General features: G+C 39.1%; 1 protein-coding gene across 1 annotated transcript; it reads right to left on the minus strand.

Moving 5' to 3' along the window:
- Nucleotides 1-1,407: 1,407 nt before the first annotated feature.
- On the minus strand, nucleotides 1,408-8,952 carry LOC109196105 (scavenger receptor cysteine-rich type 1 protein M130). Its single transcript, XM_025901550.1, has 12 exons — nucleotides 8,876-8,952; nucleotides 8,054-8,380; nucleotides 7,761-7,856; nucleotides 6,886-7,107; nucleotides 6,510-6,701; nucleotides 6,255-6,406; nucleotides 5,925-6,072; nucleotides 5,370-5,678; nucleotides 3,868-4,173; nucleotides 3,285-3,581; nucleotides 1,468-1,776; nucleotides 1,408-1,412 (listed from the first exon to the last, which is right to left on the minus strand). Exons 1-12 carry the CDS (start codon nucleotides 8,934-8,936, stop codon nucleotides 1,408-1,410), a joined length of 2,424 nt encoding a protein of 807 aa, XP_025757335.1. The 5' UTR covers nucleotides 8,937-8,952.
- Nucleotides 8,953-18,366: the final 9,414 nt, after the last annotated feature.

The raw sequence follows: 18,366 nt of genomic DNA on the forward strand, positions 1-18,366 counted from the left end.
TACCGGCCTGCTTCAAATCCACCTCCATCGTCCCGATACCCAAAAACTTCAACCCATCTAGCCTCAATGACTACCGCCCAGTAGCACTCACCCCCATCATCACTAAGTGCTTAGAGCAGCTGGTCCTAGCACACTTCAAATCCTGTCTCCCCCCCCACCCTGGACCCCACCAATTTGCATACTGCCAGAACAGGAGCACAGAGGATGCAGTCTCCATCGCACTGCACTCTGTCCTCTCACACCTGGACAACAACAACACCTACGCCAGAATGCTGTTTATAGACTTCAGTTCAGCATTCAATACAATCCACCCCTCACAACTCATCAGGAAACTGACAGACCTGGGCATCAGTTCCCTCATCTGCAAATGGTTACTGGACTTCCTGACCAACCGCTGCTCATCAACAATCACAATGAACACCGGTGTATCACAAGGCTGTGTGATGAGCCCTTTCCTCTACTCCCTCTTCACCCACGACTGCAGACCTGCTGATGGTTCCAACACCATCATTAAGTTTGCAGATGACACCATGGTGATTGGCCTCATCAGTGACAACGATGAGACCGCCTACAGGGAGGAGGTGGATCGTCTGGCTGAGTGGTGCGACACAAACAACCTGCTGCTTAACACTGAGAAGACTAAGGAGCTCATCGTGGACTACAGGAGGAATGCTGACCCACATCCACCCATCCACATTAAGGGGACGGCTGTGGAGCGTGTGAGCAGCTTCAAGTTCCTGGGAGTCCACATCTCCAAGGATCTCACCTGGACAACCAACTGCTCCAAGCTGGTCAAGAAGGCTCACCAGCGCCTCTTCTTCTTGAGGACTCTGAGGAAGAACCACCTGTCCTCAGACATCCTGGTGAACTTCTATCGCTGCACCATCGAGAGCATCCTGACCAACTGTATAACAGTCTGGTACGGGTCGAGAAAGAGGGTCGTGAAAACTGCCCAGCGCATCGCCGGAGCACCACTTCCTGCCATAAAGGACATCTACAGGAAGCGGTGTCTGAAAAGGGCTGGGAAAATCATCAGAGACCCCAGTCATCGAGCACATGGAGTCTTCACCCTCCTGCCCTCTGGGAGGCACTACAGGAGCCTCCGGACTAAGACCACCAGGTACCGGAACAGCTTCTTCCCCACAGCTGTCAGACTCCTGAACTCTACCTCCTGACATCTGACCCACATTAAACTCATGGTCTGAACATACACACACCCACAACCACTAGCACACAACTAGGTGAGGATGTTAAACTTCTAACCTTTATTTTACTTAAAGTAACCTTTGAAGGCGAGCATGTCAAAGTTTGAACGCAGCATTATTTTTATCTCAACATTTTTCTGAAATACAAACTAGTCTCAATTTGTTTCAATTTAAATTCAGTTTCAAACCCTTTATTTTAAAATTAGGCTGAAGGAGCAAAGAATAATTAAGAAACTGCTGACACAAAGATCATTATACACACCAGAGCATCGGAGGCCACTGTGTTTGCAGGCAGCTGTAGAAGCAGTAATACTGCTGCATGCAGATAATGGACTGTTAGCATTTGCAGTGCAGTTTAGGTTTGAAATGGCTAATTTATCTGTTGGTGCAGGTCCAAAGTAGAGAAGAGTCTTGACAGCATCACCACATTTAAGCTCCTGACAGATGGTGTTTCGATTGTTAGTGTCTTTGAGAGCATCCTCGCACACAGGGATCCACTTCCCCTCATACTCCACCTCTATGTTTCCAAAACATTTGTAACTGGGAATGCTAAATCTGGGCTTGACACTACCTGAAAAAAAAGAATATCAAAATAATACCATATATTTACAAAACTCTTATTTTATTTGAATAGTAATTTTAAGCAACAAGAACCATCATCATCTTAGTGAAAAGAATTTTAGTCTGATAGCTTCAGAAAGATTTATATTTGCTTCTTTAAAACAAATGAGCTTAATTATGAAAAACAGTATTTACCCAGATATTTTAAAACATTTGAAGGAACATTTAAAAACAGATCAATGTATTTTTGTTTGCTTTTTAAATTCTGGTATGCTGTAACTTCAATTCAATTCAGTTTTATTTATATAGCGCCAAATCACAGGAACAGTTGGCTCAAGGTGCTTTATATTGTACAGTAGATTGTACAATAATAGATTCAGAGAAAATCTATTAACACATAGTGAGTGAGAAAGGTGACTGGAAAGGAAAAACTCAATGCATCATGGGAATCCCCGGCAGCCTACGTCTATTGCAGCATAACTAAGGGAGGATTCAGGGTCACCTGGTCCAGCCCTAACTATATGCTTTAGCAAAAAGGAAAGTTTTAAGCCTAATCTTAAAGTAGAGATAGTGTCTGTCTCCCGAATCCAAACTGGAAGCTGGTTCCACAGAAGAGGGGCCTGAAAACTGAAGGCTCTGCCTCCCATTCTACTTTTAAATACTCTAGGAACAACAAGTAAGCCTGCAGAGCGAGAGCGAAGTGCTCTAATAGGGTGATATGGCACTACAAGGTCATTAAGATAAGACGGGGCCTGATTATTTAAGACCTTGTATGTGAGGAGCAGGATTTTGAATTCAATTTTGGATTTAACAGGGAGCCAATGAAGGGAAGCCAAAACAGGAGAAATCTGCTCTCTCTTTCTAGTCCCTGTCAGGACTCTTGCTGCAGCATTTTGGATCAGCTGAAGGCTTTTCAGGGAGTTTTTAGGACATCCTGGTAATAATGAATTACAGTAGTCCAGCCTGGAAGTAATAAATGCATGAACTAGTTTTTCAGCGTCACTCTGAGACAGGATATTTCTAATTTAAGAGATGTTGCGCAAATGGAAGAAAGCAGTCTTACATATTTGTTTAATATGTGCGTTGAAGGACATGTCCTGGTCAAGACTGACTGCAAGGTTCCTCACAACATTACTGGAGGCCAAGGTAATGCCATCCAGAGTAAGAATCTGCTTAGATACCATATTTCTAAGATTTTCAGGGCCGAGTACAATAACCTCAGTTTTATCTGAAGCAGAAAGTTAGTGGCCATCCAGGTCTTTATGTCTTTAAGGCATTCCTGCAGTTTAACTAATTGGTGTGTGTTGTCTGGCTTCATGGACATGGAGAGCTGGGTGTCATCTGCATAGCATAACTTAGTGACTGAAGAATCAAGAGTCCAATAAACTGGAGCAATAAAACTGGCACTTTTTTCCAAAGGGTCCAAATCAGTTAAAAATGAAACTTTTTAAAAAGGACAGTCCAGACACGTAATATTTTTTTGCAATATAAAAATATTTTTAAAAAACAATTAATTACCTGAGCAAACAACATAGGCTGGTTTTTGTCTACAGGAGTTATCATTGTCCTGGTTTTTGACAAAGATGCTCTGTGTCAGGTCAGTAGTCTGACTTGTCGGGTGTAAACTCTTAAAGAGGATATCACCATCTCTGGGACTGTTGTGGGCTTTTATGGGCGTCCCACAGTTCAGCTTTTCACACAGCTTCACAGACTTGTCTTCTGTCCAGGTGTCTGCACACATATCTCCTTCCTTGCCTTCTACACAAATTCTGACTTTTCCCCAGCAGCTGTTCGTCAACCTCATCTCAATATTTCCTGTTGTGACATTGAAAAAGCAAAAGTTAAGAGGAAACTAGTATCAGCAGATATTTCACAACTTCTTAGACCGAGCTGGGTTTCAGAAAAAACTGAAAATAGTAGAAACTTGATTGAGAGAAAACAAGGAAGTGAATGTACATCTATGGACATTAAAAGGTAAAGTCTGTTATAAATAAATTGTCTCTTCTGAGTGGATCACATTACAACTAGTGACACAATAAATCAATTCTATAATGACTTTAGTCTTAGTTTTATACTTTAACTCATTCACATTTCACATTACCTGAACATTTCACATGGGCAGTAGAAGTTTGGTGGTCAGGAGGCAGTAGTGTAGTTTGGCTACACTCAGAAAGAGACTTTTTTCTGGATGAGCAGCTAAAAGAGTCTTTCCAAACTTTATTAATCATATCAGCCCTAGAATGGAAAGAAAAGCTGGCAGCGTTCCCACAATGCATCTGCTGACACACTGTGTCTGCAGACTCTTGGTTCCATGTCTCTTTAGACCCAGAGAGCCAGTAGATTTCTCTGCCATGCTCTATCCCCACATGACCAGAACAGGTTCCACTCAAAAACACCACCTTGTGACCTGATGGACACAAAGAGAGAAACGTGATATACAGTAAGTGGCTGTGCAGGTCGTCTACCTGTTGAAAGGTCAGTGGTTCATGCGTGAATGTTAGACAAAGCCCTTTGACACAGAGTTAAAGCACTGCATGAATGTGTGCTTGTGACTGGGTGAATTGGGCTTGTAGTAAAAAGTGCTTTGACTTTAAAATGCTGAATGTCTTTGCTGATAGCTGAGCAGATTAATGAATCTCTACTACTTGCAGCAAAACACGGTCTGGGTGCTCTAAAGGAGTAGAAAAGCATTATATATATGTATGAGCACCAGCTAGTTTTTGTTTTTGTTTTTGCATTCTGGACCAGCTAAACACGAGCTAAAGAGGACCGAGAGGTGCATGGGACAAGTGAGTCACAGTAATCAAGACGACAGAAAATTAAAGCGTGCAGTAAAAGTTCCACATTACTGAGTGTCAGTAAGGGTCTGAAATTTGTGATGTTTCCTAATTAAATGAGAGAAATAGACTGGATGAGCTTTGAGATGTGAGATTCAAATTTCAAATCAGTACCAAAAATGATACGAAGGCTGTTGAATGATGATTCGGTGTTGCTGTAAGAACTGACAACCTCAGATTTTTTAGAATTAAGATGAAGGAAATGTAAAGACATTAAAAGCAATGAAGCATGCTTGTTATTTATTCCTGTTGTCTTACTATTTATATTTTATTTCTGCACACTTGGCGAGGAGCCCCCACAATTTTGTTGTAAATTTACAATGACAATAAAAGGCTATTCTATTCTATTCTATTGGCCAAGATGTGAGAGGCTGGTAAACACTCCACTATGTGGGCAAACATTGTTTTGTCTGTAATTAGTCTGCTAATTTACCAACAAAGACATTTGGCACCCAAAAAAGCCTAATGACTTTTTCACAAAATACAAATTGTTTATTTGGGTTTCTAGTTGGATTTTCACAGGTAAGTATATTTAGACCTTAGACTTGATGATTTACTAAACAGAAGCGTGTAACTAAGCAGAGGAGAAAAAAACACTTTTTTCTTCTGACTCACATCGATGAATGAAAATGTCTTTTTCCTGGTTCTAGCATTTTATTATATTTTAGTATGTTAACTTTGGGAAAGCACTATCATTTGCTACACATGTGTAATTACTTATAACAGTTATACACAGCAACAAGGTCAAAGGGCACGTGACACTCACCCTCACAGGTTATTCCAACTGCTTCCACTTCTCGATCTGGACGCTGGTTGTTTGAGTTTTCTGTTAAGCACTCAGATATGTTTGATATCTTCTTATTTGTTGGACACGTTATTGACAGGAAGCTACCAGAACCCTGACTGAATTTTTCAGTTTTGCCTTTTTCCCCACATTCCAGTTGTTTGCAGACAGCTGCTGATTGAGCCTCTGTCCATCTGTTTGCAGGAACTTTCCTCCACTGGCCCTCATGCTTTATCTCCAATCTTCCAGCACATCTTCCAGGACCATCTGCCAGTTTCACCTCCACACTGTCTGTACCATGACAATAAGAGATTTATCAGCCACGAAACACAAAAAGAATAAATACATTAAATTAAACTCTTACTGAACACATTTTGGAAAAAATTAATTAGAATTTAACAATGTCACAGTTTCATTGAATGAAGTAACTCATTTTCTCTCTCAACAGAGAATTTATTGCAGAATCTAAAATCCCATTATAAAAGCAGACAAAGGCCATCAGCAGCCACTCTGTACATTTTCACTGCTGTATCTCACCTGAACACACCACATAAGGTTGGTTTGAACACTGGATGTTCTTGTCATGCTTAGCAGGACAGTGCCACAGTGAGGACTCGCTGCCTTTGCAGCTCACATGGTCCATTATCCCTCCTGAATTTCGATGTTCGACTTTAGTATAAATCAGCTAGAACAAAGCATTTATGAGTTTGCATTATTTCATTGATACTCATCCAGTATTAATGGTGCACATTAGTACACTTATCACAATAAAGCCAGTAGCACTGCTGTATGGACAGTTTCTGATACACTCAGTATCCATGTATCAGAACAACAGGTAACTTATGGTGACTAAACTGGAAAACTCACTTTCCCGCATCCAAGCTCCTTGCAGACTAATTCAGCTTCACTTTTAGTCCAGGTGGAGGCACACACAGGCTTAACTGAACCATTCACTTCAATATTAACTGTACCATAGCACTTGCTGTCTTTACCAGAGTGCAGAACTACTTTAACTTCATCTGAGAGAGAGAGAGAGAGAGAGAGAGAGAGAGAGAGCAGTTTTACAGTGTGAAGTTTTTGCTTGGAAGTTGTTTGTGTTGGAATATAAATGTGTTGAATTACCTGTGCAAGTCACATTAAGGTTTTTGTTTGTGCTGTTGTTTGGGCTGAGAGAGTTACCACAGTGCATTTGCTGGCACACATCAAAATCAAAGTTGTCCTGTTGAACAGGTACCCAGTTGTTATTTTCTTCTTTTTCCAGCTGCCCAGAACACACATTTGACTGGTTTCCTTTGAGCTGCAGTCTCATAAAACCTGTTTATAAAAACACTTTCACCATATTTAATATGTAACACAATCAGTTTACGTAATGTGTAACTGTGTGTGTGTGTGTCTGTGTGTGTGTGTGTGTGTGTGTCTGTGTGTGTGTGTGTCTGTGTGTGTGTGTGTGTGTGTGTGTGTGTGTGTGTGTCTGTGTGTGTGTCTGTGTGTGTGTTACCTTCACATATGATAGAAACAGGTTTGCATGATGCTGAATTGTCCTGTTTGCCATTCACACACTGCCACAGATTATCTGGGTCTGCATTTTTAAAGGCTGAACAATCGAGCTTCATCTTTGATGAGCTTCTGTATCTTTCACTATCGATCCATTTTAGGGGAAGAATTTCTTTGAATTCACCACACCCGAGATTTTTACACAGAAGATCGGCTTCTTTTTTTTCTTTAATAGAGAGGAATTATATATTCTTTGTTAATCAAAAATAGTGTAAGACATTTTAAAACGTGATCAAAGTAGTACACCATTAAATAAGAAGAAGAATATTTCACAGTAGTGGAACTCTTCTGCCCTTTGAAACACAGAAGATATTTGATTGTAGCATGAATCTGATAATTTAGCACAGAGAGATTTTCTTTAGTGTGATACTTTAGTATTTCAGGCTTAACAAGACAATGTTGAAGCTTCTAATTCTGTGACTATAGTGTCTGAATATAAAAGTATCAATGGTGAAAAGTAACTTTCCTTAAGTATCTTCATTTTTATTTTTGATTAGGAATTATACAATAAAACATATCATCATTATTTGTCTTAGTGAAAATCTTCATTGAATGATATTTTAATAAGTAACTTAATTACAATAATTATTAAAAAATATGAGTCAATTAAAATTTAAAACTATCTGACATTAGTTTAGAATTATTTAACCATAATTGCACTACACTGATCTTAAACGCTGTCTCTGAGTTGCTGTCTATTGTTTACTGCATTTGCATTTTACTGAGAAAAACTTATCTTTGTTTCTCCTCTGATGTTATGTACAGTTAACATTTAGAAAAGAACCTACAAATGTATACATGAATGAATCACACTCTTACCCAATCTGTCTTTACAAAAGTAACCCGATTTGCCATCAATGGAGTACTGGACCGCTCCAGCACATTTGGGTCCATCCAGGCTTAATGTGATATTACCTTGAAGAGCACAATCATAAACCAGCCAAATACAAACACAGACAAAAAACCAACAAACATCACAATCGATCTTATCAAGTCATTTCCATTAATGTACCTTAACAACCTTTAGCTAAGAGTTGTTGTCACTGAGCTCACTAAAAAAACCCACCACCAACAACATAAAAATAACAGAAACAAAAAACAGAGAAACTTACTTGAACATGTAATTTTTTTCACTGTGAGCTTTGAGTAATAGCTGGATTTCCAACCAGGATGTTTACATTCCCACAGAGCGCTCTCGTCTCCTTCACACTTCAGTTCATTGAGCCAGATTGGTCTGTCTTCTGAAGGCTTAAGAATATCTGTTACTGAGCTGTCCACAGGTTCCCCACAGTGAGTGCTCTTACAAACCACTTTTTCAGTGTTCTTGCTCCAGCGTGTATCACCAACATAGCCCCATGTGTTGTTATGGTAGACTTCAAGGTAGCCTTCACATGGGTAGCCTCCTTTGTTTCCATTTTTTAGAATCAGTTTGTCCTCAGCTAGGAACATACAAGGTTTATACAGCAAATTATTCTTATTCTTATTATTATGATTTGTTTCATGACTTACTTTTGGGAACTGCAAAGGATAAAATGTTACACTTTTGTTCGTGCCATAACATCTGAATACAAGTAAAAAAAAAATAATACTAATAATTATTTGTTTGTATGCTTTTATGTTTTACTTTATTATTTTAAAATATTTAGCAACATATTTCTAAACACGTTTGACTTGTTTCCTTTGAGCTGCAGTCTCATATAACCTGTTTATAAAAACACTTTCACCATATTTAATATGTAACACCTTTATCACTGCTGTATCTCACCTGAACACACCACACACACACACACACACACACACACACACACACAGGGAGATTTCACTTCAAACATTTTAAAGATTTCAAAGATATATTAAAGATTTTTAATTTAAAATAATGCTATTAATTAATAACATTACTAATATTCAAAGTTAAAGAAACTAAATTAACTTGCCTTGTGAGATCACCAGCTCAATGTGAGCAAGGTGGAGAAGCAGGAGCAGGAACCACATCATCACCACAGCTCATGACTTAAGAGTGAGGCAGACAAGTGATATGTTCAGCCTTATATTGCCATGGCTCTCCCCACAAAAAAGGAAATGAGCAGCATAAGCGCCAAAGTTAGACTGACAAATGTTAACTTAGATTGAAAGAAAAGTAAAACACAAGTGCTCTCATTTCTTATACAACACCTTTTTATGTTAAACTTAAACTCACTCTGATGCTGTAACACCTAGAAAATGTGTAAACATATCAACAGTAAATCACACTATTGATTTCATGAGAATGTGAAATTTATCAACTATTGATAAACTGTAAATTTAACCTTTAATAGCTGATTCAATAGCTGTTTTATTATTAATAATTTTAAAAGAAATGCTAATAGACTGATTTAACTCCAATTCAACTGCTGATAGGATGCCTGGCCCAGCACTGTTCCAAGCAGTTTATGATGAGTCATTTCCTGCAGTCATAATTCCATCATTTGTGACAATTCCGCAACACCACAAGCTGAAATGCAGCCCCAAGCTACGACAGAGCCTCCACTATGTTTTATAAATGGCTTTAGACACTCACTGCTGTTCCGTCTCGATCTCCTCTGTACATACTGATTACAATTTGTCACTGATATTTGCTCTGCGCTGCATTTTTTCCTATTTCTTAGGAACACAGTAAATTATTTTTTAGGCCAGCATCATCATCATCAGAATCTCTTTGTTGCTGCAAAAATAATAATTTTTTTTCTGCATCATTTTCCAACTTTTCTTACATGCAGATAAAGAAATGGGAACAGAACACATGTTTTTGCCACATGCTGCTAGTAACATCCTGTCTAAAGGTACCAACTTTTCTGTTATATGTTAATACGACAGTGGTTCATTCTTTGAGTTATGTCCATTGGTTATGTTTGAATGATTTATACGTCAGGGTTAAGTGGTTTAATACAGCAAAGGAGCATTGTCAAGCTTACATATTATAACTCCCTCTGTGTCTGTGGTCTCTCTTAATTACTGTCCCTAAGACACACTAACCAAACTTAAAAGAAAATGTAATGAAAGTCTAAAAATAAATAAACTAATGGTAAAGTAATAAAAAGTTTGACATCAGTTGGTGACTTTTTCAATGCATGGGCCCTGAAAAAAGAGTTGTTTTGTAATAGTTTTTGTGAAAATCTGATTATTACAGGAGAACATTCTGAGCATTTATTCTCACATCTGAGTGTAAGATTCACACAGAGGCAACTTGACCACATTTATCAGGGACCTGATCAGAAATGAAGCATAAGTGACACCATCAACTCCAGACTAGCTTAACAGAAATAAAGCCACAAACCTCTGGGTTGCATTTCTGAAACCAGATCGTTTATCTAGGCAGGAAACAGCGATCACATACGAAAAATCAGCTCCCAACTGTGTTTAAAGGTGTATATTTAAAAAAACAATAGATGTATGCTTTCATGTGTTTTAAATATTTACTTAAACATTAAATTCATGAATTTTACTGTATCAAACTGAATACAAAATTAAAGGGCATGCTACCCACCAAACAAGACTCTCAGGGTGCATAAACCAACCCTGTTGTAGGTCAGTGCACACCATGGAAACACACACTGTTCTACAAGACTGTGCGACTTTTTCAAGAACCCAGAAGAAGACAAGTGCAATGGATTATGCATCAGGGCATGTGAAACACACCAGCGAGTCAACCTATGGATGGCTCAAAAAGTGTTATTAAAATATTATTATTCAGTAATGTGTCAGATTTCATAACAGTTCTATATGTGTTTAACACATGAGCATGCCCTGCAGCCAAGATAGCAGACAATGATATTTTTTTTTTTTGGTTTGTTTTTGGTTTTTTGCTAAATAATGATGGCAGCAAAACTGTGTGCACCCATATGGAAAAGATATATATAAATCTTATAAAGTTTGTATCTGTCTTTCAATTCAATTCAATTCAATTCAATTTTATTTATATAGCGCCAAATCACAACAAAAGTCGCCTCAAGGCGCTTTATATTGTACAGTAGATAGCACAATAATAAATACAGAGAAAAACCCAACAATCATATGACCCCCTATGAGCAAGCACTTTGGCGACAGTGGGAAGGAAAAACTCCCTTTTAACAGGAAGAAACCTCCGGCAGAACCAGGCTCAGGGAGGGGCGGCCATCTGCTGCGACCGGTTGGGGTGAAAGAAGGAAAACAGGATAAAGACATGCTGTGGAAGAGAGACAGAGATTAATAACAGATATGATTCGATGCAGAGAGGTCTATTAGCACATAGTGAGTGAGAAAGGTGACTGGAAGGGAAAAACTCAATGCATCATGGGAATCCCCGGCAGCCTACGTCTATTGCAGCATAACTAAGGGAGGATTCAGGGTCACCTGGTCCAGCCCTAACTATATGCTTTAGCAAAAAGGAAAGTTTTAAGCCTAATCTTGAAAGTAGAGATAGTGTCTGTCTCCCGAATCCAAACTGGAAGTTGGTTCCACAGAAGAGGGGCCTGAAAACTGAAGGCTCTGCCTCCCATTCTACTTTTAAATACTCTAGGAACAACAAGTAGGCCTGCAGTGCAAGAGCGAAGTGCTCTAATAGGGTGATATGGTACTACAAGGTCATTAAGATAAGATGGGGCCTGATTATTTAAGACCTTGTATGTGAGGAGCAGGATTTTGAATTCAATTCTGGATTTAACAGGAAGCCAATGAAGGGAAGCCAAAACAGGAGAAATATGCTCTCTCTTTCTAGTCCCTGTCAGTACTCTTGCTGCAGCATTTTGGATTAGCTGAAGGCTTTTCAGCGAGTTTTTAGGACATCCTGATAATAGTGAATTACAGTAGTCCAGCCTGGAAGTAATAAATGCATGAACTAGTTTTTCAGCATCACTCTGAGACAGGATATTTCTAATTTTAGAGATGTTGCGCAAATGGAAGAAAGCAGTCTTACATATTTGTTTAATATGTGCGTTGAAGGACATGTCCTGGTCAAAAATGACTCCAAGGTTTCTCACAGTGTTACTGGAGGCCAAGGTAATGCCATCCAGAGTAAGAATCTGCTTAGATACCATATTTCTAAGATTTTCAGGGCCGAGTACAATAACCTCAGTTTTATCTGAATTAAGAAGCAGAAAGTTAGCGGCCATCCAGGTCTTTATGTCTTTAAGACATTCCTGCAGTTTAAATAATTGGTGTGTGTTACCTGGCTTCATGGATAGATAGAGCTGCGTGTCATCTGCATAGCAGTGAAAATTTATGCTATGTCTTCTAATGATGTTGCCTAGGGGAAGCATGTATAATGTAAATAGAATTGGTCCTAGCACTGAACCCTGTGGAACACCATAATTGACCTTAGTGTCTGAAGAGGACTCTCCATTTACATGTACAAATTGGAGTCTATTAGATAGATATGATACAAACCACTGCAGTGCAGTACCTGTAATACCTACAGCATGTTCTAATCGCTCTAATAGGATATTATGGTCAACAGTGTCGAATGCAGCACTGAGGTCTAGCAGGACAAGCACAGAGATGAGTCCACTGTCAGAGGCCATAAGAAGATCATTTGTAACCTTCACTAAAGCTGTTTCTGTGCTGTGCTGAGCTCTGAAACCTGACTGAAACGCTTCAAATAAGCCATTCCTCTGCAGATGATCAGTTAGCTGTTTGACAACTACTCTTTCAAGGATTTTTGATATGAAAGGAAGGTTGGAGATTGGCCTATAATTAGCTAAGACAGCTGGGTCTAGAGATGGCTTTTTGAGTAAAGGTTTAACTACAGCCACCTTGAAGGCCTGTGGTACATAGCCGATTATTAGAGATAGGTTGATCATATTTAAGATTGAAGCATTAATTAATGGCAGGACTTCTTTGAGCAGTTTTGTAGGAATGGGGTCTAAAAGACACGTTGATGGTTTGGAGGAAGTAATTATTGAAGTTAACTCAGAAAGATCAATTGGAGAAAAAGAGTCTAACTTAACATTGATGGTACTAAGAGTAGCTGTAGATGATATTACATCTGTGGGATGATTATTGGTAATTTTTTCTCTAATGATAAAAATTTTATTTGTGAAGAAGTTCATGAAGTCATTACTAGTTAACGTTAAAGGGATGGTTGGCTCAGTAGACCTCTGACTTTTTGTCAGCCTGGCTACAGTGCTGAAGAGAAACCTGGGGTTGTTCTTATTTTCTTCAATCAGTGACGAATAGTAAGATGTTCTGGCTTTGCGGAGGGCTTTCTTATAAAGCAGCAAACTATTTCTCCAGGCTAAATGATGATCCTCTAAATTTGTGACACGCCATTTCCTCTCCAGCTTACGAGTTATCTGCTTTAGGCTACGTGTTTGAGAATTATACCACGGAGTCAGGGACTTTGGATTTGAGGCCTTAGTTTTCACAGGAGCTACAGTATCCAGAGTCGTACGTAGTGAGGAGGTAAAATTATTAACAAGATAATCGACCTCTGTTGGGGTAGCGTTCAGATAGCTGCTCTGCTCTATGTTGGTACAGGGCATTGAAGATGATAACAGTGGGTGGATTATATTCTTAAACTTAGTTACAGCACTTTCAGAAAGACATCTACTTTGATAAAGTCTACTCTCCACTGCTGTGTAATCAATTATTGTAAATGTAAATGTTATCAGGAAATGATCAGACAGCAGAGGGTTTTCAGGAAACACTGTTAAATGTTCAGTTTCTATGCCATATGTTAAAACAAGATCTAGAGTGTGATTAAAGTGGTGGGTGGGTTCTTTTACATTTTGAGAGAAGCCAATTGAGTCTAATAACAGATTAAATGCCATGTTGAGGCTGTCATTTTTAGCATCTACATGGATGTTAAAATCACCCACAATAATTATTTTATCTGAGCTGAGCACTAAATCAGATAAAAAGTCTGAGAAATCAGAGAGAAACTCTGTGTAAGGCCCAGGTGGACGATAGATGATAACAAGTAAGACTGGTTTCTGAGTTTTACAGCTGGGGTGGACAAGGTTAAGCATCAGGCTTTCAAATGAATTAAAAGTCTGTCTTGGTCTTTCGTTAATTAATAGGCTGGTGTGAAAAATTGCTGCCACACCGCCCCTCGGCCTGTGCTTCGAGATTTCTGGTAGTTAGAATGACTCGGGGGTGTTGATTCATTTAAACTAACATACTCATCCGGCTGCAACCAGGTTTCTGTAAGGCAGAGTAAATCGATTTGTTGATCAATTATTAAGTCATGTACTAACAGAGACTTGGAGGAGAGAGACCTAATATTTAATAATCCACATTTCACTGTTTTACTCTTTGGTTCAGATGTGGATACTGTATTGTTCTTTCTTTGTGATTTTTTATGTTTAAGTTGTTTATTGCTGGTTTTTGGTTTGTTTTTTGTCTTTTTGGGAGCTGACACAGTCTCAATGGAGATGGGTTTTTGGGGGGGTAGCAGGAGGAGAGAAGCTGCAGAGAGGCGTGTAAGACTGCAACTCTGCTTCCTGGTCCCAACTCTGGATAGTCATATTTTGGGGGGTTTAATAAATTTGTCCATATTTCTAGAAATGAGAGCTGCTCCATCCAAAGTGGGATGGATGCCGTCTCTCCTAACAAGACCAGGTTTCCTCCAGAAGGTTTGCCAATTATCTATGAAGCCCACATCGTTTCTGGGACACCACTCAGACAGCCAGCAATTTAAGGAGAACATGCGGCTAAACATGTCACTCCTGGTCTGATTGGGGAGGGGACCAGAGAAAACTACAGAGTCCGACATTGTTTTGGCAAAGTTACACACCGATTCAATATTGATTTTAGTGACCTCCGATTGGCGTAACCGGGTGTCATTACTGCCGACGTGAATTATGATCTTACTGTATTTACGTTTACCCTTAGCCAGCAGTTTTAAATTTCCTTCAATGTCGCCTGCTCTGGCCCCTGGAAGACAATTGACTATGGTTGCCGGTGTCTCTAGCTTCACATGTCTGAGAACAGAATCACCAATTACCAGAGTTTGACCCCCGGCGGGTGTGTCGCCGAGTGGGGAAAAACGGTTAGACACATGAACAGGTTGGTGGAACTTAAAATATGTCCTGCAGTTGTGTTCCCTGTGGTTCCTCCATGGTTATTGGAGACCCCTCCTGTGGACTGGTACTTGCTGGATCTGAAGAGGATATTGAAAGGAAAAGTCGATCTTGTGTCAGCATTTCATTTTCACAGCTCGACTGAATACCCTGGGTATATTCATGTGTTCACAGATGGTGCTAAAAGTCCAGATACTGGAATTACAGGGTTTGGAATAGCAGTTCCATCCAAAAATATTGAAATAAACAGACGCACTTCGGATGGCCTTTCAGTGTACACAGTTGAAATGGTAGCAATTTTGGTAGCATTGAAATGGATAGAGTGTTCAAAACTCAGGCAGGTAGTAGTATGCTCTGACTCAGCAGCTGTTCTTTCAAGTCTACAATCATTTTGTTCGAAGACAAGGCAGGGTATGCTGTTTACTATTCTGGAGACTATAAGCAGAATAAGGTGTTGTGGTGGCAATATTCACTTTCTTTGGGTGCCAGCTCATGTAGGAATCAGTGGAAATGAAAAGGTGGATAGGTTGGCAAAAGGAGCATTGACTAAACATAGGACTGAGATGGAAATTAAAAGTAGCGGATCTGAAGCAAAGGGTATTGTTTGGAGGCAGGTTGTTCGGGAGTGGCAGGAGCGGTGGGATTCAGGGAGTAAGGGCAGGCACTTGTATCATTTTAAGAAGGAGGTGGCAGGGTGTAGGTTGTATGGGGGTGATAGGAGAGAAGAGGTGGTCATTACCAGGCTTAGACTGGGACATTGTGCGTTAAATAAAACACTACAGATGATAGGAGAACATGAGACGGGGCTTTGTGGGGTGTGCCAGGAGGAGGAGGAGACGGTAGAGCATGTAATACTGCGGTGCAAGGGTTATGATGTGGAGAGAAAAGTTCTGCAGAATAGATTGAGGGAGCGGGGAATCGGGGAATTTAATCTGAAGAGTGTGTTGGAGGGTAGTAGGGCACAGGTGAGGGACTTGGTGGGGTTTTTGAAGGCTATAGGTGTGTATGAAAGAGTGTGAGGGTTTTTTTTTTTTTTTTTTTTTTTTTTTTTTTTGTTGTTGTTTGTTTGTTTTTTGTTTTTTGTTTTTTGATACAGATTGTAAGCTCACTGTCTGATCCATACTCCGGAACAGTAGGAGGCGGTAATGCTCCTTTTACGTTGGTTGCCAACCGCCGTTAAAAACAAAGAAGAAGAAGAAGAAGAAGAAGAGAACAGGTTGGTGGTGTACCTGGGGCTTCAGTTTAAGACTATGCTTCCTCCTCACCGTCACCCAGCCGCCCTCTTTCCCCAGCTGCTTGGGGTCTGCCGGGGAACAGCTAGCGGGGCCTACGCTATCTTCGGCTGCACCAGCTACAGGGGCCTGGCTAGCTACGGGTGAATGAAGGGTGCAAAGCCGAGTCTCCAATTCAGTAATCCTGGCCTCCAGAGCTGCAAATATGCTACATTTATTACAGGTATCATTACTGCTAAAGGAGGCCGAGGAGTAACTAAACATCTGACACAATGAGCAGGAAAGTGCAGGAGGGACAGGTGAAGTAGCCATGGTGCTAACGAGTCGGCTACGAGCTAAGCTAAGCTAGCGAAACAGTAAAGAGACAGTGAGTGAATACTTTGGCTATAAATTAGGTAGTGAGTACACAGAAAGGGTGATTCAGATGAAGCACGTTAAGATTATACTATGAAAAAGGGATGTATCAAAAGATTTAAATTAAATTGCTAAGCAGAAAAGCTACTCAGAAACACCACTGTGTTTGAGCAGGAACAGGAAGTGATACTCTACCACAAAGCGAGCGAACACCAAGTGACAGCGCCACCAAGAGTCAGATCCCAAACAGACCTCAGATCCCAAACAGCCCCTTGTCTGAAACTTGTATGAAAAGCATACAAGAGTGAAAACAGATATAAGATCCCTTGAAAAATTATATAAATGGAACGTGTATTTTTTGGATACTTACTAAAACAATATATGAAAGTAATGAGAAAGTGGCCACTTTCATGAGGAAATCATATAAGCGTTATGTGATTCACTATATGAAGTAGGCCACATCTTATGCAAGTCTTTTATAAGTTTTTTCTTTTTCTTTTCCATATGGCCAAAATCGTGTTAAACAGCAGTACCGAAACCAAAACCCTTCAACCACATCCAGAAAAGACAGCCAAGATCTTAAACTAGATGCAAAAACATGACAACATATTTGCAATAAAAATGAAGATATATTATTTATATATTATATATACATTTAGTTAAATTCAAATATCTACATTTACATTCATCAGCACACATAACCCACATATACACATATAAGAAAAAAAACCATAATGTACTTTTCATAAGATAAAGTTTGGAAAATATTAAATGATAATGCCCATGACGTAATTTAACCTTTAAATAAAGAAGAAAACATTTTTCTTAGAAGATAATGATGAGTTGTAGCTGTTCAGCACTTTTGTTGTTGTTATTATTTTATTCAAATTGTTAGCACTTGTTGTTTGATGTCTGAAAGGAAAAAGAAAAACTATAACTTGCCACAGAATTAGATCTGAAAAAAAAAAAATAACAGAGCAAAACATTCAACTGAAAAACTTGCAAACAATTTAATTAACAAATCAAGCAGTTATAGGTCAGTGATTTAATACTAACAAACTATTTTTGCATCTTAATTTTAATTTTCTTCTTTGACTTTTATGCTTTTCTTTTGCCAAAATGTCTGTGGAAGGTAAAATATTTTGAATGATGTTTATATATGTTTATATATGGGTTTATATATGTTTTTATAAACCCAATATTATTTAGCCATCATTGACTAAGTGTGCATGAAATCTCTTTACAGACAGTTTCAAGTATTTATAGTAGTTCATTTAAGTTGCAATGCACGCCATGCACACATAACCTTAGTCTCAAATTGTGGTCATAAATATTTTGTACTTGTAAATCAAATGCGTATTTGTGTACTTAGTTTTGTAACCTTGTAAACCCAAATATCTGAAAGTTTTATGTTTATGTTTTATGTTTGTGCATCTACAGATGAAAACGTTTACTCAGAACCCACATCCACCCCAAACACATAAACCACAGACACATAATGTCTTCCCCTCCTTCTATGCACAAAATATACCCCACTTACGCACACAGGAACACACGTACACACACAGAGTAACCAGTGAGAAGGCTGAGAAATGTTTTGGTTTTGTTTGGTTTTGAATGTGGATGCAGATGTTGAAGATCTCGGTTAATATAGGGAGTCATGAGATTACAACAAGAAAAACAAAACAACTTTGAAAAAATAACTAAATATATATTGGTCCAGTGGCACCATAGTGTAGTAGCTTACACGTTTGTTTAACAAGTAATACATCTATCAATTAGCTACGTTAATATTAACTTAAAATG

This window comes from Oreochromis niloticus, linkage group LG20 (genome assembly GCF_001858045.2).
Source record: "Oreochromis niloticus isolate F11D_XX linkage group LG20, O_niloticus_UMD_NMBU, whole genome shotgun sequence".
Classification (NCBI taxonomy): Eukaryota; Metazoa; Chordata; class Actinopteri; order Cichliformes; family Cichlidae; genus Oreochromis; species Oreochromis niloticus.